At 44.9% G+C, this 23,497-nt stretch overlaps 1 protein-coding gene across 1 annotated transcript in view; it reads left to right on the top strand.

Moving 5' to 3' along the window:
* LEMD2 (LEM domain nuclear envelope protein 2) overlaps nt 1-23,138 on the top strand; it is a 267,597-nt gene extending 244,459 nt beyond the window's left edge. The window contains exons 7-9 of the mRNA XM_086923192.1: nt 5,470-5,571; nt 6,448-6,550; nt 21,641-23,138. Coding sequence (XP_086779318.1) covers nt 5,470-5,571; nt 6,448-6,550; nt 21,641-21,785 — 350 coding nt within the window. The 3' untranslated portion in view covers nt 21,786-23,138. The remainder of the gene's footprint in view (nt 1-5,469; nt 5,572-6,447; nt 6,551-21,640) is intronic.
* Nucleotides 23,139-23,497: the final 359 nt, after the last annotated feature.

Here is a 23,497-nt window from a genome sequence, read left to right as displayed (position 1 = left end):
AATATCATTACAGAAACTTTGTGATGGTGGTATCTCGAGAGATAGTATTTTTGGGTTTCTAAAACTTGTGACTATACGAAAAATTTCATTTTGGTCACTCTGTGAAGTTTCTATTTTGTTGGTATAATAAGTTGTTTTAGTTCTTTTTATAAGTGCGTGGTAGTTCTGCCTGGCAGTTTTAAAATTGACCTGATCTTCCTCGTCATATTGTTTGCGCCATTTGCGTTCGAGTCTACGAACTGTGCGTCGTGTGTCTTTTAGTTCTTCTGTGAACCAGGGAGCTGATGTTTTCCCCTGTTTAGATGTGGATTTTTTATTGTTTCTTCCTGACGTCATTTTCTCACCTATGGTTCTCATCCATTTATCATAATTCAGATTGTCAATGGTAACGTTTCCTACTGTCTCTGGTTTATTCTCTCTAACCCAGTCTTGTAGGTTCGGGTGTTCAATAATTTTGGTCCAGCAAGGAGTTGGCTTCTCATCTCTGAATTTATCTGGTTTTGACATTTTCATTTCTTCCGTTTTAAGGTGAAATGTAATGAAATTGTGATCTGTCCACGTTTGGGGTAGGGGCGTAGAGACATTTATTGACTTCAAATTCGTGCAGATACAATCCAACACATGGCCCGCTGTATGTGTGGGCTCCGTTGTTATCCCAAGATTGTCCAATTCGCCTGTTTCCGTCTCCCACACTACTGTCACAGAACGAGGGACAGATTCTTCACCCGGATCCTCAATCTCTAAGATTGCATGCATGGCTCCTGATTTCTTAGAGTTTCAACACCTTCAGATTTCGCAGGATTGCAGGGATATCTTAAGGAAGTCTTGAGCTCAAAGCACATTGAAAACTTACCGTCTAAAATGGACGAGGTTTTGCTCCTGGTGTGTCTCCAATAGTGTACACCCGATTGAGGCTCCAGGAGAGGAAATTCTTCCTTATCTGCTGCACTTAGCTCGCTCTGGCCTTTCTTTTTCATCAATAAAGATTCACCTAGCGGCTCTGTCCAGATTCAGGAAGGTGTCTAACGTTTCTTCACTTTGTTCGTCATCTCTAATTAAACAATTCATGAGAGAACTGTTCCGAGCTTATCCTCCGATTCGGCATCCCCCACCGGAATGGGAACTTAATACGGTTCTTTCACAGCTCCTGAAGCATCCATTCAAACCTGTTCATAAAGCCGAGACCAAATACCTTACATGGAAAGTTGCCTTACTCCTAGCTTTGACATCAGCTAGAAGAGTGAGTGAGATACAAGCGTTCACTATTAAGGAACGCTTCCTACATTTCTCACAGGATTGTGTCACCCTTCGAACGAACCCATCATTTATACCTAAAAGGTTCCCTCACAATTCCATTTAAATTAACCAGTCCGACTGAAAGTCTTCTTTCCAAATCCTACTACACCAGCAGAAAGAACGCTGCACTCCCTGGACATTAAACGTTGTCTAAAGTTCTACTTACAGAGAACAAAACGCTTCAGAAAATCTGATCAATTGTTCGTGGCCTACAGCCAGACTACGTTGGGAACAGCGGTCACCAAGGCTACTATTTCCAGATGGATAGCATCAGCGATCCAATTCTGCCACACCAAGTCACACAGACCGTTGACAAGAAATGTTAAAGCACATTCTACAAGAGCTGTAGCAGCGTCTACAGCGTTATTTGCAGGAGTGACGCTCGAGGACATCTGCCGTGCTGCGACATGGAAGAATGTTCACACATTCACCAGACATTACTGCCTGCAATCGACAAGCCAGAGAGATGCAGCAGTTGGCCAAGCCGTCTTACGACACCTCTTTGTTTAAAGAAAACTTCAGGTAACATATATTTGATGTTCTTATGTATATTCATTTGTAGAGGAGGTCATTTCAATATGATTGCTACTATGTTAATATTACATGTCCATTCTAATGTTTCTAACGAATGCATAAGATTTATAGTCATCTTTGTCTGTGAAAATAAGATGGTGTAGCATTGGTAAGGTTGTTGATGATGGTATTACTGGGAGTGTATCAGTATAAGTCTCCCACCATCCACAACCGACTATTACCTGGTTTACTGCTTGCTAGTCTGATTCAGGCATGTGAATCTATGAAAGATACCCCAATACTGGATAAGAAAACAAGTTACTTACCTGTAACTTCAGTTATCCAGTATTGGCATCTTTCATAGATTCACATGCACCCACCCTCCTCCCCGGAGAGTCAGTTCTCTAAATTGGGATACTTATTCCCCACTTGTGCTACCGAAAATCTGAGGAGAACTGGCTCTGCAGAGAGGGTTCTAGAGGGTGCTGTGAGCTGATTGGTTGTGGCAAAGACTTGGGTCTTTTCAGCATACTGAGGTAGATAGGCTACTGCAATCTAGGCCTCAGGCCTGTATTTAGGGCCTACTACTATAATTTACTTTTGGCACTGCTTTTTTATGTACCGTGGGACTCCTGCCTCGGCGATGGGGAATGATTCAGGCATATGAATCTATGAAAGATACCAATACTGGATAACTGAAGTTACAGGTAAGTAACTTGTTTTCTTATGTTTTAGGCAACATGGTTTGTTGCATTGTTTTGAGCAATTTCTTCATGGCCCGAGGGCTCAATACCAGCAGATGACCACCTCAACGTGCATGATGTTGATCCGCATGCTGCGCAAGGTTTTACCCCTCCTCCCTGAGCAAGCCAGACCCGAAGTAGTGCGAAGTACCATCCTAAGTCGACTCGACTACTGTAACGCACTACTTCTGGAGGCCCCGGTAACACTTCTGGGCAAGCTCCAAAGGGTGCAAAATATGGCTGCCAAACTCGCCCTCTCCCGCCCCTACCACAGCTCTTTCACGGCAGCGTTACAGGAACTCCACTGGCTGCCGGTCCATTTATGCGGTCGCTACAAAGCAGCGTGCATTGTGTTCAGGGCTATCCATGGCCTGGGCCCAATCCCTTTGCGGAGAATGTTTGCCTGGTACCTTCCATCCCGAGCTTTACGTTCCTCTTCATCCAGGCTACTAATAGTTCCGCGCTTCCAGAGAGTGAGGATGGGTGGCCGATCGTTCAGAGTAGCGGCGGCCAAACTCTGGAACTCCCTGCCAATATCCCTGAGAAGTCTTGAGGATCTCTTGGCCTTCAGAAAGGCGCTGAAAACCTACCTCTTCCCTAGGACAGGCTAAGCTGCTGAATTTGCTGGATCATAGGTCAAAGCGCCAGGATGCCCTTGGTGGTGACAGGTTTGCGCTATATAAGTATACCACAATACACAATACAATGAAATGTTCTTGGAACGACCTATAAATAAATGAATAGCACAAGATTGTAACCCTACCCCTCAAAACCTCCCCTCTACCATCACAGCGGTGAGGCACAAAGTGCGCATTGTGGAGTAAATATTTTTTTTTATTACCTGTACCCACTTGATGAATGGCATACCAGTGTGATACAGAGTAGTACAGTATGGCAATGTCCCAATACAGAAATCTGCTTGAAGAAAAGGTGGAGAAAAGACTCCTCATTATATGTATATTTATAATAAAGCATATGTAGTGATCTTTTGAGACAAAATCTGTTGCATGGGGACAGTGCTGTCTGAATTCTCCCTTCCTTCAAATTCAAAGTACTTTAGGAGTGTAATCTGAACAATTAGAATGATCTTTCTATATTGGTTTCACATCCTCCTACATTCTTGGCTGCGGGAACTTGCACAATCTGCACATCAAGCGCACCTTGCACTCTGTGGAAGTAATAGATTCATATAAAGGTAACTTTATCTTTCTCCATCATGGGGACCATTCACTTGAACAGGATGCTGAAACACAACTATATGTATTTACGATTGCGAGAAACGTGAAGAAAACATGACTTTTTGTAGGCCTTATTTTTACTTTATTTACTAAGTGCATTCAATTCAAATTCAATCAGTCAAGAAAAGTGCATTTGACTGAAAACCCCACCTTAAAATGGCATTTCAAATCTGAGGAAGAGGCGCTTCTAGAGTAAGGCTGACACCAGTGAGAAAACTGACACCTAGGTGAAACAAATAATCTTAAGTATGGAATATTTATGAATATAGAATGTATCCATTACAATACCAGTGTTTGTTCCTTGTCTGTCGTGGGAGTCTTTCTAATATTAATGATTAGTAGAATAGAGTGGTAGGCTTAACCCACCCTCTGATGAGAGGAACCAGAACCCAACTGAGGTATGCTTTCCAAGAGCCTTAGTAAATAGATTATACTGAATGCCCTGACCCACAAGGATATGTGTTGTGGAGTGATAAGAGTAATGTTTTGGAAATATGGGTCCTTCTTTTCACGTTGCATATGTACAAAAGTCTTGTATTAATGACATTTGTTAAAAAAGAATTTGTAGCTGCTTTATCTCGCCTGAAATGCACCATATGTTTACCCTAAAAAATATATATTTGCGCTTGCTAACAAGTTTTAATCCATGAGACTGTGAAGCAAATTGTGCTTTTTTGAATAGAAAAAAGTGCAAACAGCTCCATAAAATGCTGATGCAATTTACTAATGACAAGCAAAACAAGGTTAATAACCTGTATATGTTCCTGTTGTACTTCGTCGTCCTAGTGGGAGGTATGGAGCTTGAAACCTTTAACTGTACCACACGATTCTTACCCTTACCTTCTTGGTTGTGCTATGCCCTATTCAGTGTGATAGCATTCCTTGCAGTATGTATGGCACCCTCCCTCACAAATGTGGAACAGCATTTGGATCTCTGAATATTTTGAAGTCTTTGACCCATCTGTTTCCCATTTGCGTCTTGACTTCACACCATCCACATTTCCACAATCATTCTAACTGTTTTCCTAACATGGAAAACATAATCTAATGTGAACAGTTACATGTATATGTGAATGAATGAATGTAATCTTGTTAAGCGCAGACTTAGCCCAAGGGCATCAAGGCGCTGTTGCGGAGAAAGGAACGGAACACAGAAAGGAATAGAGCTAAAGGACTGTCAATTAAAGAGTCATGTTTTTAAGGCCTTGCTAAATAAAAGGAGAGAAGCCTGGCCAGAGATCTCTAGAGAGACTGTGGTTATATGTAGAAAACTATAAATGGCTCCACAAAATATCCTCTTGTTGTCTCACACCGCCTCATGTTATTGTCAAATGCCTCCGTCCCTTTGAATTGTGTGAGTGGCACTAATGGCTCAATGTGGCACTGTGCTCCAGTGTGTGTCGATGCTAGGCTCATGCTTGACAACTTCATCAAGTAAAGTTGTTCAAGGAAACTGTGCTACTCTCCATGTACTGTTGCACTTTATCCAGGTATGGTTTCTCAGTTCATGATTTCCTGAATACTCGTTTACCTTTATCTTACAGTTTCTCTTAATTGCTGTTTTGAAATGAATTACATCTGTCTTTGTGACAAGAAGTAGTTTGGTATATGTTTGAATGATGGGCACCCTTTGCCTACATTTACACCATTTTCCAAATCTCCTTCTTTTCCTTGCACAGCATTGGCGCTTCTCTGGGGCCTTCTCGCCTTTCTAAAGTATCGATGGAGGAAAATAGAAGAAGCTGAGCAGGCCATGTACGATATGGTTAATAAAATCACAGGTATGCTCTGTTCATTAGTTCGCTTCACACATGTCCTCCAGGTAATACATCTTTTCAAATTATTTAACAGTTGAATGATATTGCTGACTGATATCAAAAGATAACACTATTGGGAGGCATAAACACATCCACTTTTGTTCATTGTTATTGCTATTTATCAATTTTATCAAACAGGAATTTTACCTTTATTACATAGAGGCAGTTCAGTTGCTCCACTGTCACAATAGTTCAGTGCTGTGTAAGAGCTATATATTGTGCTTAAATAGTCCCAAAAATAACCTTAATTACTAAACACGCAGTCATCCTCAAGTGTACAAACGGAATAAACTGCGTTTTCTAGTTGAAATGCAGTTTTACCTGAAGCTGTTTGCATTACTTTTTACGATATTGTCTAAGGAATATACATCTAGTTTCTTTTTGGAGCAGTATGGAATGAGCCCAACAAACAAAGACGTGTTCATGACTAGCTTTAATTTCACACAGTTGAAGACCTAGTTGCTTTGGCCACAGACACTCCATGTGTGATAATTTGGCATATTTGTGTTCAGGTTCACACTGAGGTTAGCATTCTCTTAAAAAACTGAAATTTAATGGGGAAATTCTCACTTTGAATGGAAAAGGAAAACTTCTAGTATTCCTTTCGTGTACTTCCACAAGTTCAATATTGTCAGAAATCTACATACATTGAACATTTTGTGTCCATCACAATGCTGTACCCTGGATACCTATCTTTCTGGAGGGTATGATTACTTTCATCTAATGCATGATCCATTATTGTGTATTTAATTATTTTGTAAGCCGTTTTGTATTCTAAAGTTGACCTGGCCTTTTTCCTACTAACAAATAATTTTGTTTTCTTCCATTGATTCCTTCTAGACGTTGTACGGGATCATTATAAGGACTGGGAGAGTGGTATGGAGACATTTCCTTATGTTGGTGTTTACCATGTACGGGACACCCTCATTCCACATCGCAGCAGGTAAGACCAGCCAATAGAATAAGGAGACAAAGGAGTATTTGTATTTTTCCTTGTCATTCAGTGATGAAAAGTCCATGGTCTAATCGCCAACTGACAGTTGTCTGGGAATTGTGTGTGTGGCACTAATGGCTCAATGTGGCACGTAATCTCGAAACTGCATTGATATTAAGTTGTGACATTTGTCCAGTGTACCAGATAGAAAAGATCTATGCATTGTTGTATATTTTATCTTTCTTAAACTCTTTTAACCGCATCGCTGCGGCGGCTTTTCCCGCTGTGTGCTGCATTTTTAAAATTACTGCGTTGCATGACGAGCTCAGCTCCTTGTACCAGGACAAGGGCCTTTCAGTCATCTTGGTTCTATTAGATCTGTCGGCAGCGTTCGACACCGTGTCTCATACCATCCTGACTCAACGGTTGTCGAACGCTGGCATTAAGAAAAAAGCCCTTGACTGGTTGAAGAGTTTCCTATCTGATCGCACCCAGAGAGTCACCATGGGTACGTATCGCTCAGCGGAAATAGAGATTTCTAAGGGGGTGCCACTGGGCTCATGTTTGAGCCCCACTCTTTTTAATATCTATGTGGCACCCCTGGCAGGAGTATTGCGTAGGTACGGCTTCATCCCCGTATCATACGCAGATGATACACAGCTCCTCTTTCCTTTTAAAACTCTTTCCGCTGAGGTTAGAAACTCCTTTTCTTCAGGCATGAAGGAAGTGGCAAAATGGATATCTACCAACTATCTCCAATGTAATGTCAGCAAAACGGAGGTCATGTTGTTTGGGGAGGCTAAAATACTATGGACTCCGGAATGGTGGCCAGCAGAATTAGGAGCAGTCCCTGAACCTAAACAGGTCGTGAAGAATCTGGGAATTCGGCTTGATCACGACCTGTCACTAAAACAAAATACAAGCTACATCTCAGGGATATGCTTCCATACCATCAGTCTGCTCCGCAAAGTTTTCCCACTTCTACCCGACTCTGTTAGGAAAACACTTGTCCAAGCACTGATCCTTAGTCGGATCGATTATTGTAATGGCTTGCTGCTCTCGGCAAATGAAGGAGTGTTGGCTAAGTTACAAGTCATTCAGAACACGGCAGCCCGCATTGTGCTGAATGCTCCCCCGAGAACTGCCTCCAAGCCCCTCCTTGAACAGCTGCACTGGCTCCCAATTCGACAAAGAGACAAATTTAAAATATGCTGCCTGATCCATAAGTGTTTGAATGGACAGGGGCCGGTTTATCTTGAGCGGAAATTTGTTCCTTACGTTCCAGCACGATCCCTCAGATCAAGTAGCAATCTCCTCCTTGTGGTCCCTCGCATCAAAAAGTCTAGACACAGAGGTAGAGCCCTGTCCATCACTGGTCCCATCCTGTGGAACAAACTCCCTCTGTCTCGAAGACAATGCAAAGAACATCTTACATTCCGAAAACTTTTAAAAACCATCCTGTTCAAAAATGAAATCTAATTCCATCTCTATACCACGCCCGTTGTCTTACCGGTTCCAAAAGCGCAGAGATACTCCAGCTGGAGTGGATTCAAGCGCTATATAAACCAACAAATAAATAAATAAATAAATCAGCACACAGCAGGTAAGCCTGATGACGAGCTGAGCTAGTCATCAGCATCGAAGTGGTTAAGGGAATTGCCTATCAATGGTCTTTTCTGCTTAGTTATTTTCTGCTCTTAAATCTAATTGGTTGAGCTGTTGAAGAGAATGAAATGTAGCAGGTAAGCATCACCTTTAGTGCGATTTCTCACACTAGCTGTAAAGTAGCCCAGCAGCTCCATTGTTCATGAGAGCAGTTTGATGTGGAAACAGATAATTTTCACTTAAGAGCCTATGAGGGAATCTTAATGGCTAACCTCACAGATTTTGTTCTCGTATTTCGAGGACAGGTTGGGTTACTTACAACTTCATGATAGATAACTAAGATTACGAGTAACATTTGCTTCTTCTTTAATTTGCTGTGCTATTCAGAAAGACTGAGTAGAAACTAATAGTTCATATATTACACGAAACTGGTAAAATTAATTACTAGCATTCATGTTTTGTAGAAGCTTGAGTGTCATCTATGTAGTCCGAATCCAAACAGTTGTGCCTGGCAAAAGCACAAACTGAACTCGAGGTTGGTGATCCCAAAAATGTCACTTATAAGGTGTTCATCCTGGAGCACAGGAGTGGCTGTCTTTACTATTGTGGCATTGCATTTAGGCCTTCCTGGTAGAGGCTTGTTGATCTTCTGCTAGAAGGAAAGTATATTTACCACTATAGAAATGGATTGTTTAAAGGTTTGTAACACTTGAACGGGTAGGTCCATAATTGAAAAAAAGCATGTTTTTCGTCAGTTGAGACGCAAAATGCATTACTATATAATGCAGGGAAAGAGTTGTTGAAAGAGAGGCTTTTTTTCACTAGGCCACTGTAATGGCCAGTAGGAATGCAATCCATAAAAAACAGCTTGTTATGAACTTCTGTAGTAAGTGACTGACTACATTTATTTATTTATTTATTTAATGGTTTTATAAAGCGCGTAGTAACTCGATGAGCATCCCAGCGCTTAGCTGTTTCTCCTGAGGCTTCCGGCCATCTGACTGAAGTTATGTTTGGGGGAAAAGGAGGGTCTTTAAGGATTTCCTGAACCGAAGATGGTTTGATTCTGTCCTCAGACTTCGTGGTAAACAGTTCCAGTGTTTGGCCGTATGGACCGAAAAACGGCGGCCACCGGTTTTGGCTTTTTTAACTCTGGGAACTGAAATAAGATTTTCTCCATTGGACCGGAGGTCTCTTTTCACTTTGTAGGGGATTAAGATTTCTTTGAGAAGGGGGGGGCCGTTATTGTTGAGGGTCTTATGGGCCAGGCAGAGGGCCTTAAAGATGACTCTTTCTCTGATTGGCAGCCAGTGCAGAGACCTGAGAGCTGGCTTGGCGGAAGATCTTGAAGGTGTGCCCGTGAGAAGGCGGGCGGCAGCGTTTTGGACTTTCTGCAGCACATTAAGGGTGGCTTCAGGAGCTCCCAGGTAGATGGCGTTACAGTAGTCTAATCTCGCTAGGATTAGGCCCTGTATAAGGAGCTTCCTTGCGGTGGCTGGGAGCAGAGGGAAGATCTTCCTGCAGGCCCGGAGGAGACCAAAGCAAGTCCCTGCTGTTTTATTTGCCTGGGTTTTGAAGGTCGTGTCCTTATCAATCCACACACCTAGGCTTTTAACCTCGTCCTTAGGTGCGGGAGGGTCGCCCAGGCAGCTGGGCCAGAGATGAGGTGGAAGGGTGGGGCCCGTGTGACCTAACAGTAGTATCTCGGTCTTTGATCCGTTCAGTTTTAACGATGAAAGATTCATCCATCGATGGACTTCCGAGAGACAGCTGTGAAGGTCAGAAGGGGCATGATGGGGATGGGTGAGGGTGACAACCAACTGGGTGTCGTCGGCGTAGTTAATTAAGGACACGCCGAACGGGGTGATCCTCTTCTCCAATGGAGCCATGTATACGTTGAATAACGTAGGGCTCAAGGATGAGCCCTGCGGTACTCCACATCGGAGGGGGATGATAGGTGAGTGGCTGTCGTTCTCCCAAACCTGGAAGGATCGTCCTGCTAAGAAGGATTTTAGCCATTTCAGGGCCATACCCTTTATTCCAATTTCTCCCAGTCGTTGGACTAGGGTGGGATGGTCTACAGTGTCGAAGGCCGCACTGAGGTCCAGGAGGATCACTGCCACTGATCCTCCCGTGTCCAGAATGCTTCTGGCCTTCTCTACTGCCGCCAGGGGGGCGATGTCAGTGCCCTGACCTGGACGGAACCCTGTCTGGGAGACCCCCAATAGGTTGTTGTTTTCTAGGAAGAGTGACAGTTGTTTGTTCACCAACTTCTCTGTGATCTTGCTGTTTCCTGGGAGAAGGGAGATGGGCCTGTAGTTGGAAAGGTCCTTCGGGTCTAAGGAGGTTTTTTTTAGGAGGCCTTTAACAGCTGCCGCTTTCCAGCCGGGGGGGACTATACCTTCCGAAAAGGAGGAGTTAATTAGAGCCGTGAGGGGGGGGGATGATGGTCCTGGACACTTTTTTCAGGAAGCGGAGGGGTGCAGGGTCGAGGGGAGAGCCACTTTTGATTGAGGCCATTGTTGCCTCTACCTCCTCCATTGTCACTGGGCCGAAGGCGTTTAGAGAGGGTTGAGGGTTATTGGCCGGAGGGATGGGATTGGTGATAGTGATGGTGAGATTCCGATCCGTGTGGGCCGGTTCAAGAGGGGGTATGTCCAGAAGGATTTTTTGGATCTTCTCGTCAAAGAATGTGGCTAAGTTACTGCATTTACTTTCTGCCTCCTTGGGATCGAGGGCTTTGAGTGGGGGGTCAGGGGCATGGAGGAGTTCTTTGAGAACAGAATAGGTTTCGTGGGCCGAGCAGGCAGCATTTTTAATTCTGCTCTCGTAGAAGCGAATTTTGGTGTTGCGTAGCTCCTTTTTATAAGATTTTATGGAGGTGCGAAATGTTTCTTTATTTTCCTCTGTTTTACTTTTCCTCCACAGACGTTCATTCCTTTTACACATTTTGCGCAAAGTGTTGAGTTCAGGGGTGTACCAGGGTGAGGGGTTAACTCTCTTGGTATGTTTTAGCGAGTGGGTTTTAGGCAGGACGGAATCTAGAGATTGGGTGATCCAGGTGTTAAACTCTATGTCCCCAGTTATGGGGTCTAAGGATGGGAGGGGGACGTGTTCCCTTAGTTTGGCTGCCCATGTGTCAGGTTCTAGTTTCTGCCATCGCCTGGTGTGAGTTTTAACTTTGGGGGGTTGAGGGGACGGAGTGTCGAAGTCCCACACGAGGGGAACTAAAAAGTGGTCCGTCCAGGGGAGGGCGATGTGATCAAGAGTTGTCAAGCTAGAAAAGTTTGAAAAGAAGGGGTCAAGCAATTGCCCTTTTTCATGGGTGATCTGTGGATTCTTTAAGTCAAAGCCAATAGAAGTGAGGTCCTGAAGTAATTCACTGGCCTGCTTATTGCCTGGGTCCAGGAAGTGTATGTTAAGGTCTCCCAATAGTATGTAATTGGTGGAGGACGTACACTTAATAGAGATCTGATCAATTATTTTATTTGGAAAGTCTCCTAGGCTGCCCGGTGGACGATATACCAGCAATCCTGATAGAGAAGTGACGGGGGAGATTTGAATAGTGAAATGACAACTTTCGTGCCCCTTGATGTTGCCGTCCGAGGTTCTACAGGAGAGGCCGTCCTTAAGGATTATGGCTAGTCCACCTCCTCTGCCTTCTGGTCTATTCTGTGAGCACATAAAGTACCCGGGGGGAAGTGCCAGGACTATGTCGGGGCCACTACTAGGGGTGAGCCAGGTCTCTGTCAGAAACAAGATGTCTAGGGCGTGATTTGTGATTAGCATATTAACTTCATGTGAGTGCTTCACGAGCGACCTGCAGTTGAGTAAGCTTAGGTGCAAGCCCTTATGCGCCGGGGTCAGATCTACAGGAATGCAGGTGTTGCATCTGGCGAGATGGTTGTCACTCATCAGGGTGTGCGTGCTCAAGGGATGTGTATGGGTGTTTAAGGCTATTAGCTCCTCCCGGGAGTAGGTTCGGGCGTGCCTGACTACAAAGGGCAGAGTGGCAGGGCCTGGGGCCGGCTGGGCCCGGACGGGCCCAGACGGGCTTGCCTTTGGCGCGCCGACGGCGCGCTGACGGCGCGCCCGCTGCGCCCGTCCGCTGCGCTCCCTGTGCTGACACATGGTTTATGGAGGAGATTCTAGGCGTTAGGGGGGTGGGCGTGGTCACCAGGAGTGGGCGTGTCCCGTGGCTCCTCGAGGTGAGTGATGGTGCCGTCCAAGCGATTCCTGCCCTTTACAGCGTTCAAGATCAGCTGTTTGGGGATTACAGGTGAGCGCTAGCGAGTAGGTGCCAACTAAATTTAAAACACAGAATAAATCACAAGAAGATTTTAAAACAAACAAGCAATCTCCCGGCTGTTTTGCCTCAGGAGTGTAACACCCTAATGGCGGCGCTTTCAGTCAGCGTTCCTATATAATGTTGGGTGGGCGTGGCCTCGAAAGGGGGCGTGGCCTACGGGCGAGGCGAGGCGCTGGGGAGAGGGTCCTGCGCCGGGTCACCAACAGCGCTAAATCCGCTGTAAAAGGCGAGCAGTTTCAGGTAAGTGAGGTTTAAGTGAGGTTTAAAACACAGAATAAAGCACAAGAAGATTTTAAAACAAACAAGCAATCTCCCGGCTGTTTTGCCTCAGGAGTGTAACACCCTAATGGCGGCGCTTTCAGTCAGCGTTCCTATATAATGTTGGGTGGGCGTGGCCTCGAAAGGGGGCGTGGCCTACGGGCGAGGCGAGGCGCTGGGGAGAGGGTCCTGCGCCGGGTCACCAACAGCGCTAAATCCGCTGTAAAAGGCGAGCAGTTTCAGGTAAGTGAGGTTTAAGTGAGGTTTAAAACACAGAATAAAGCACAAGAAGATTTTAAAACAAACAAGCAATCTCCCGGCTGTTTTGCCTCAGGAGTGTAACACCCTAATGGCGGCGCTTTCAGTCAGCGTTCCTATATAATGTTGGGTGGGGGTGGCCTCGAAAGGGGGCGTGGCCTACGGGCGAGGCGAGGCGCTGGGGAGAGGGTCCTGCGCCGGGTCACCAACAGCGCTAAATCCGCTGTAAAAGGCGAGCAGTTTCAGGTAAGTGAGGTTTAAGTGAGGTTTAAAACACAGAATAAAGCACAAGAAGATTTTAAAACAAACAAGCAATCTCCCGGCTGTTTTTGCCTCAGGAGTGTAACACATAGACAGTGGAAATGCGTTCCAGTAAGGGGGCCCCTAAATAAAGGGCAATTTGGATTTGGTTAATAGGTGCTGATTAACAGGTTTTGGGTTATGGGTGGGGTGTAACAGGTTAGTAGATCAGAAAGGTAGTTTGGAAAATGTCCCACTGATGACAAAAACGGCTCCGCACACACTGCCAGCCAAGTGCCATCCATGCACACCGCCAGCCAAGCACCATCCACGTACCCCGCCAGCAGCAACTGTTGACATATGTGCTCACCCCCTTCACCCCAACTACGATGTTCAAGCTCTGCAACATTAGTCTCTCCCAATAGCAGAGCTCCCTCTGAGCCCTGCGGGCAGCAGCGCAATAGGAGATATCAAAGCCCCGTACAATGGGCTTCAGTGCCTCCCATTGAGGTTCAGCCCCAGAGACCGACCCAACATTAAGTGCCAAGTTATTGGTCAATGGCGCCGTCCAGGCATTCCCTGTAATCCGCCTTCTGGAGATTCCACGTCGAGAAGCGCCAGCGGAAGTGCTGCTGTGCCCAGCCCATCAGAACCATCAAAGTAATCTGCGAGTGATCTGAGAGACCCCTCGGAAGGATATCTGCCTCTGCTACCCTACTTGCTGCCACCCGAGGGACAAACAAATAATCAAGGCGAGAGAAGGAATTATGAACCGCAGGGAGATACGTATAGCCCTGCACATTCCGGTGCATCCGGCGCCATGTGTCCACCCAATCAAGCCCAGACACCAAAGAGGAAAGCTTTGTGACCCTGCTAGAGGCCGCACCCTCCCCCGGCCTCCAGCGATCCCAAGTCATATCAAACCAGTTATTCCAATCACCTCCAACTACAGACAGGCCATCAGGCATATCCACCCATAAGGACATAAGCCGCTCCACCAAGCCCCACGAAAGCAGAGGGGCGGGTCATGTATACAACCTAGAATCACCGGTTCCTGTCTGGCCATGCCCTGTAGGAACACGTGTGTGTATAGGGCCCTGCGGTGAATCATAATCGCCACCCCGTGACCACCTTACAAACCCTGAATGGAACACTTGGACATAGCCATAAGGTTGGAGGCAGAGCACTTTCGAACCCATAATGTGTTTCTTGGAGCATGAGTACATCAGCATGAGCCCTATTAGCCTGCTGGAGAACAGGCCCCGCTTAATTTTATCCAGGACCCCCAGACATTCCAGCTCACTATTCTGAGAGTCCCCGGGGACGCCCGAGAGCCATCACCTGAGACGACCATGAAAGATCCCAATGGGAAACACCTGTGCATGAGAAAGCAAGTGGTGCATACAAGGAGACCTAAGTATTCTGTAGCACAGTGCGACCTGTTGAAAACAACATAAACAAAAACAATCCAACAATCCCCCCCACCCAATACTTATCGAACAATGAAGCATCTGTTGCGGCAAGTGCGGCCCGCCGACCCCAACAGGGAGTCCCAGCCCACCTCAACCAATGGATCCCCAAGTTACAGCCCAAAATCAGCAGGCCCCTACTCCTTCGGAAGGTCCAACAGAGAAGCCGGCCCACACATGGAGTCCTTCGATCCAAACAGTAATATCAAAGTCATAGAGGACTACAATGTTCCCCGCCAATTAGGAAGCCGATGGAGTGTGCTGGAAGACCGAGCCGGCCCAGGAGGACGTACTGCAGGAGCGTGATCGACGATTAGACCTGGAGTGCTTGTGATCTATGAGCTTCTTGTGGGGCTACCCACGAGCTGCCTTGCTGGAAGAGGAATCTGACTCCCTCCAAGGAGGCGTGTGGGGACGCAGGCGCACCGTCTCATCTGTCCACTGAAACACCTGCTCCGGCGAATCAAAGAAATGCATGCGGGATCGATAGACCACCCGCAACCGGGCATGGTACTGAGGCACATAGGGAAGCTTAGATCACGTAGTCGGGCCTTGCCTGCCAAAAAGACTGCTGCTGCTGAACTAACTTCCTATAGTCAGGAAAGATCAATATGCGCGGATTGTCAAAGAGCAAAGGTGCCTTGGCCCTGGCCTGTTTGATTATTACATCACTGTCATGGTAGTTCAGAAGCTTTGCAAAAACTAGCCTTGGGCGTGCGCCAGGCAGAGGCTTCTGAGCGAGAGCCCTGTGGGCCCGCTCAATGATAAAACAACGGGACAGGATCTCCAGGGGAAGCCAGCTCTCAAGCCACTGAGTGAGGAACTGTTCCAGGTCCCCCCTTCAAAACTCTCCAGAAAGCCCACCAAGCGCAGATAGTTGCGCCTGGCCTGGCCCTCCGCATCCTCCACGAGCATCGCCCAGCCCCGCTGGGATGTCTCGAGGGCAGCCACCCGCTTCCGCAAGCCAGCTACCTCGTCCTCCACTCTTGAAACGTGCGTTTCAGCTTCGGTGATGCAGGCTACAACGTTCCGCAGGTCCTGCCGAAGGAGCATGACATCCGATCCAACCGCCCCAATTTTAGCATCAAGGACATCTCTGGACTGCATAATAGCGGCCATGAGCGCAGCATTGTCCGGAATATCTGGTGCAGCCCCCTGAGATTCACCAGGCGCAGCTGCGGTGGCCCCTGGGGCCATGTATTTATCCAGCGTGCTCTTTTTGGCCGAGCCCCCACTCGTCTTGTCCCTCGTCATTGCTCCTGCGGGACCCAACCGACTGTCGGGTCACTTGGCCTCAACTTCTTGGGCCGTCCGCAGAAGCAGAAAGGCGTCACACTCCTGTGACCGTCACTGGCCAGTCTAAAATCCCCCACTAGCAAGCCCGGATGCAGAACTACTGGCAGTCAGCCAGGTTACAGCGGACCAACGTCAAGGCCCCCACTCACTGCAATAAGGCATCGCACCCAAAGTAGTGGCCGCAGCTCCCAGGGTTCAGTATTGGAGATCCTGGGAGGGCCACCCCCACTTGCCTCGGGGCCCACGCAGATACCAATGCCCTACATCCAGGAGAGTCATCCGAGGATCCCTACCAACTCCAACTTGCCTGCAATCTGTCTCTGCCAGCTTGCGCGACCCGAAATGGCCGCCGGGGCGAGGGCATGGTGCCATCAACAAAGCTCAGGGCAGAGGAGGGCTCGCCAGTCGTTCCGCTGCCCATGGGGGCACAATCCCAGCACAGGGCATCACAGCTGTCGCCAGGCACAAATCTCTGTGCCCTCTCTGCTCAGCTCCCCCAGCAGTCCAACACGACCGCCGAGAGCCCAGACCTCCCTGCCTCAGATCCAGCAGGAGCGCACGGGTAGGGGGACGAGCACATGAACGGCTCCGCTTACGAGTCCCTCAAGCCGCCTCTGCCTACCCTTGCTCCTCACAAGCCGCCGCCGCAGGGGCACAGCCAAAGGTGCAGCAGTTGCTCCGGGACCACAGGCACACCGCGCTACGGGTACTGGCCTCCACTCCATGCCACGGCTCCGCCCTGTGCCCCCCTGCCGCAGCCCAGGCCTCTGCCACCACTGCTCTTCTTGCCAGGAAACGGGGCAACTGAAAGCACCGATCGCAGCCCCCACACGCGCCCCACCAGGGAAACGATCGGCGCGGAGAGATTAGGACCGGAGGACAGGATAAAGAAGGATAAATGATGAGGCCGGACAGAGCGCACTTAGCTCACATCCACCATCTTGGCTTAACAAGCCACGACTCCGTCTGTATGCAATTTTAATTTAATGGGAAAACGTTAGCATGTTTTTTGTTTTTTTTAACCTTTCACCCTGCAAGAGGTTGTTGGGAAAAAAATAGGTCTGTTTTGCATTCTGCTCACAGAAGTAGTGGCTTGCGAGGAGTATTTCTGGGTTTTAGAATTGTTCTGAGTTTAAAATTCCTTCCTTCCTTCCTTCTTAGATGCATTGCTTGTTTAAAATGTGTGTGTGTGTGTGTGTGTGTGTGTGTGTGTGTGTGTGTGTGTGTATATATATATATATATATATATATATATATATATATATATATATATATATATATTCACTGAAAAAACCATAGGTTTCAGGCCTTATATAGTTAGGAATTAGCATTTAAAAAACCTTTAAAATTCACTCAAAAAACTTCGTTTTAGGGGTGTTATAGTTAGCTGGACATTTCACTCCTACAAAACCATTGAAATTGCTCCTATATAGTTAATTGTACTAACTATATTTCACGCACCCGCAATCCACTGCTGATGTCACATATTACATCATTCAAGGTCAGTGACTGTTCGACTCTTCGCTCTTAAATCCAATTGAAGTACTAATTGGGGGCGCAGGCTGCGCCAGACGAGTATTGTTTTATACACATATATATATATGCATATATATGCATATGCATTTATATATATATATATATATATATATATATATATATATATATACCAAGTAATCTTCAAATAAACCACACTCCTGTCGTGGAAACGAAGACACGGACCCAATGGCTGCAGTCAAGGATATCTTTAATAAAAACCTCGCTGGTTACGCGTTTCGAGCACCTAGTGCCCTTTGTCACACACCGCGCACCAGGTCAGCTACAAATTTGTACATTTTTTTACCAGTGATGCTCCACCCATTTTCGTGAGTCACAAGGTGTAGACATAGAAAAAACACGTATTTCATTGTATACTACGTGCACACCTCTATTTACAATCAAAACAAATACCAGTGTTGGTGGCATTGAGAAAAATTATTATATCTGCATGAATGCAATTATTTTAACTCATTAAACCATGACCATGTACAAAAAATATATTCAAATACATATATACTATATACACACCTATCAATACCATACAGAAACGTGTCCATTGAATTCAAATCCATCTATATACACCTAGAAAAATATATATATACCAACTATCTATGTACAATATCCTAACGTTATGTAAAAAAATATATATATAAATATATATCTATACATATCTATATTCTACAAAAATATATACTCCATTCTTATTTACAAATCTACATCTATTACATACCCAATTTAGAGCTTTCATGGCATTAAGATGGACAAATGGACACATATCAATGTATAATTCATAACAATAATTTGGAAAAATGTATAACATCAATATGTACATATACTTATAGCATGGCAACACTGATATTGGATTGACCCACTAGTGATAAATCTTAATATGATCTATATTAAAAAAATAATAGTGAAAGTGCAAAATCGTGAGATAAAAACAAGTTATTGGTTGACTTAAGATTCATTAGTCCCCAAAATATTTTTTGAATGGATAGAGAGATAATATTTACAAGAAGGCAATACACATCAAGGTCAGTATGATAGTTGAATCCTTGCTGGACTCCCATATGATGCCTAGTCGGCGCCATCTGGTATCAGTTGTTATTTTCAGAACGACCTTGAGGAGAAAAATATGGAGAAAACCACATGAGAATATTGAAATTAGTAAGACTACAACAGATGATGTAAGTCTTCAGTGGTGTTTAACCCATTGGGGTACTTGCTGTCTAATTCAATGATATATTCGGTTTCTTTTTTTCGTAGCAGTCTTTCTCTGTCGCCTCCTCGTGCGAGGGGCGCAACCACATCAATAACATAATATGATAAGTTGGATTAATCGTTGTTATGTGTGGACTTGAAATGACGTGCTACTGGGTACGTGTTGTCACTGTTCACGATGGCACGTAAGTGTTGCAAGATCCTGGCGTGCACCTGTAGTTTGGTACTGCCTACATATCGTAGGCCACAGGTACACGTCAGGACATATATTGCGAACTCACTGTGACAGTTGAAGTAACTGAATCCGTAGCTCCGTGTATCCGTGACCAGCCTCTCGTCTGGAACCGCGTTATGGATACACGGAGCTACGGATTCATTTCCTTCCAGCTCGACTAAGCTAACAGGCATTTGATGCAAGTTTTGCGTGCAAATTAAATGGGCAACAGAATTACCAGCTAGTTGAACGCATTGGTATAACTTTGGATACTGACACACTCGGAGTGCGGACCAATTGTCGCACTTTTGTATTGTAAAGGCACCACGGAAGGGTGCCCTACGAACTTTTAACTTGACGTGCACTCTGAGAGATATTCCCCCATTTTCACCGTCCTGATGAAGACCTGTTGTTGAGGACTTGAACCACCCACTACATGGTTGGGTCGAAACGTCGACGACACTCCCCTTTGGGAGCCTGTACCTACTGACCCCCGCCCCTTGTCCACCCCCATTCCTTTGTCTGGCGATCCTATTGCCAGTGGTTCAGGTTAAGGACCAAGGAATTGTAAATAGCATTCTGCAAAGTAAAAAAGAATTATTTTTTACAAGCACTACGTAGCACAGGCTCAATGTTCTTCTTTGTATAAATGACTCACACTGTTCTTTCTGATCTTTCTTGATCATTCACTTGAGCACACACTTTATCTTTCTCTGTGCACGGTCTCCCCTCTTTTTAAGAAAATGTTTTTTACGTCATGATTTATGTAAATATTTGTATATTGCATTGATAGTCTATACGTTGACATATGTTACATTAAACTAACTATCCTGATTCGATTCCTCTTTTTGGTTTTATTAATCCATGGGCATCTGTTGTAAATGATTTTTGAGGCTGTGGGCTAGTATTGTTCTATACTACTAAGACGACCGATTCAGTCGCAACGTGGAATTAGTCAACTGGATTAAGTACTATGATTTTTTCTTAATGATAAATTTATGTCGAGGACCAATTGTTGTCTATACTGCTGATACTTTTGTCATAAGTAAGACTGTTAGCGCTCTAGTTGTTCTTTAGAACACTCTGGGACATTCTGTCATTGGGCTATACTTGGGCTACATTTGGGTGATATTTGGGCTACATTTAGGCTCTTTTGTCTCTGGTAGTCATCTTGGGAGACTGCATGTCAGAATTTTTTAATGAACTTGAAGAGGATTTGAGAAGTCACTTAAAATGTGCCTTGATTTTTTTTTTCTGCAGCACTAATCATACTTTCTATGGCAAAATATACCCCCTCATTGTGTTCCTTTTTAAATTAAATGTTTTAAGAGTTACCACTTTATTCCAATCAAGATGGCTTCAGGTGTGCTATACCTTTGTAATAAGTAGGACTGGTAGCGCTCTAGTTGTTCTTTAGAACACTCTAGGAGGCTGCAGTAGAACACAAAGGAATCAACTGACAGTCTCTGTCCTTGTTGGATGTACATGTTTTACTGAGAATGTCAGACTTCATTCTCACATGACTGAGAAAGATAATGTAAATGTACAGAAAATATGCTTTCAGTTTAGCTTATAGATCCCCTTCCAAACCACTGTGGGAAAAGCATGAGATAATCGTTTTCTTTCAAACATGGTTCATGATATCACAGCAGAAGGCTTTTTCACATGGTAAAATCACCTTAGAACACACCACAATTCCTAAAATGAGTATGGTACCCTCAACAAATGATTTATGATGTAACTAAAGTCCTAAAACCCTCTATTAACTACAATGCTTTTTTAATGAGGTGCTATCATGTATATTGGTCCCAAGATGGCTGCCAACACTTCTTGGATGAAGTGCTAACAGCCAATCAGATCAGATGTGTGGTTAGGCTCCGCCCAGATATATATGTGTTTTTGAAGTTAATTTTCATAAATACCACTGGAGCAATTTTCACCAAGCATAGCAAAGGCACATCTGCGTACCAGTCCCTACAATTTTGCAAAGTTTGTCGTTATTCCGTTCAGCGGTTCGGGCTGTAGACTTGTCAGACCATCCTATGGAAATTAACATGGGGAAACACGTTTTGGGACCCCCTTTTTTCTCAGCCCCCACTTCACGAATCCCCCCAAAACTTTCAGTGAAGGAGCGGAGCGGAGCTGGCCACTTTTACTGCCGTAAAGTAATATCAAAATGGGACCCTAATCTGGGTATTGCTTAAGTATCTCCGTATCCTGCTTTATTCTTCCTTTTTGTGAGAGGACTTAAAAAGGGCTTTTCAGGCCGTGCTTATTAAATCAAATTGTATTTATATTTGAGAACATGAGTCTCTTTAAATGGCAATGTACTTTAAAATCATTTGAGAAAGATTTCATTTTTTGGGTCCCATTTCATAGGCAGATGTTTATGATGATCACTTATATGAATAAATGTCAAGTGATGAACAGACATTCCTATGGTCGTGTTTCACTTACGCATATTCGATCCGACACTAGTTGAGTTGGAAATACCTAACGATGTATGCAGAACCTTCACTTCTAAACCCATCTGAATTTTATAAACCATAGAGAAGCATATAGTCTCATTGCTCATTGCCTGGCTATAATTCAATCCCTAGAAATCAAGTTGAGGTCAAAACCCATTCATTGACTTACTGCCACAGCTTGTTTTCTGATTTACTGAAGTTAATTTGTCTTGCTTTTTGTTGCAGGAAACAAATGTTGCCAGTCTGGCACAAAGCAGTAGATTTTCTGTCTGCTAATGAATCCCGGATCAGGACCGAATCGCACCGCATCGCAGGGGAGGATATGCTTGTTTGGCGTTGGACTCGCTCTGCCAAATATTCTGACTCCTAAAAAGCATCTGAGGGACAGCAGACCATGCTTCTCATGTCACCGATTGTGGACATCAAGTAGCCAGCGATTTTTCAGCCTTCATATCACATATTTATGTCAGGAAATTAAATTTGCGTTGGTAAATTGGGTGATGGCGCAGGCTCTGACGTGTGAACAGCAGCAGCAAAAATTGCTCCAAATTTTGAGAATGCTCTGCAGTAGCAGTAAACTTGCTTCATGAGAACAAACCTATGTGAACTGCACCTGACTGCAAACCTATGTCAACTGCACCTGACTGCAAACCTGTGTGAACTGCACCTGACTACAAACCTGTGTGAACTGCACCTGACTACAAACCTGTGTGAACTGCACCTGACTACAAACCTGTGTGAACTTCACCTGACTTTCACCCAGGGTGGACCTGCTGTAGTTTTGTAAATGCAGGAAATCGATTAGTGAATTCCATAAAAGGCAGCCTGTGGTAGGTGTAAGGGAGCTCGCTGCCCTAGAGCTGGGTACACAGTGCATTGAACACAAAATGACATTGCTGTAGATCGTACCTTTGGATAGAATGGTGCTCGTAGGGCACAATACAAGGGTCGTGGGGCATTTTGAACGCACGGCAGAAGCTTTGGAACTCTTACCATGCCAAAGAGACGTCTAGGGAATGTTTCCTTGGTTTGTTGGGGTTTTGTTAGTCAAATGTTGTCAAGTGCACAAGCACAGATTTTAAGAACCCGTACTCCCATTACTTGAAAATGGCAGTGCCATGCAACTATAAATCGGACCTTTCAGCAATCGTGCTGTCCTGAAAGAAAAGCTTATCTAGTCTCCGAGTTAAATTGTCATGAATTATGACTATCCAGATGCAATATAACAATTACATTTTACAGCTTTTAGTTGATCTTGAATTTAGATCCGTTTTCGAAATGTTTTTGTGTAATCGCCTCTTGGTTTAGATTTCCAGTGAAGATAGGCCATCTTAATAAGTTTTGCACATATGCTATTTGCAAAGCAAACGTTTTGCACATAGGCTATTTGCAAAGCAAAAGCAAACCACACAACCTTAAAATTGTTGGTTTTTATGCAGCTATAAATAGGGCCTTTTCACAATCGTGTTTGCCTGACAGAAAAGCTTATCTACTAACGGAGTTAAATTGTCATAAGTTATTGCTCTCCAGATGTGGGCTGCTGTCTGTTAGCTAGTCTTGGGGCAAGTGGATTTTGAAATCGGAAGCCCGGGTGACTCCGTCCATGCCTAACCCTTGACTTTCTCCCCTGAAATTCAGATCGTTTGCACCACTTCTCCCACTCCGAATGCTTGACGTTGTCTAAAAACCTCGCTCAAATAAAAGTGTATTTTTTTCTCATGTATGCGCGAGTGTGTGTGTTAAGTAAATAATTACTTTGCTTCCTTTATCTACAAGGGCGGAGAATATTGAGAAAAATACTTAATACCTAAAGTATATTCATTCTCGGGATGGCTGTGATACTATGGCTGACCATCGGCCCGTGCACGCTAAGCGTTATGGGGCCTCTGGACAAAGTGGGTAGTCAGCCGCTAGTTTTAGGCAGCTGTTGCATTATGCTAATAGATACAGGAGACAGGAACCAGTTTTTAGGTCAGGTGAGTACAGACATGCGATGGTGAGTTCCTGGTGATTAGAATGGTCTTGTGTGATCGGGCATGAGATGGGATTTAGTAATTGTTTGGTTTAATAATTGTTGAGTGT

Source organism: Lissotriton vulgaris, chromosome 5 (assembly GCF_964263255.1).
Source record: "Lissotriton vulgaris chromosome 5, aLisVul1.2, whole genome shotgun sequence".
Lineage (NCBI taxonomy): Eukaryota > Metazoa > Chordata > Amphibia > Caudata > Salamandridae > Lissotriton > Lissotriton vulgaris.
Note: the sequence above shows the minus strand (reverse complement) of the source record. Positions and strands in the feature narration are given on the sequence as shown.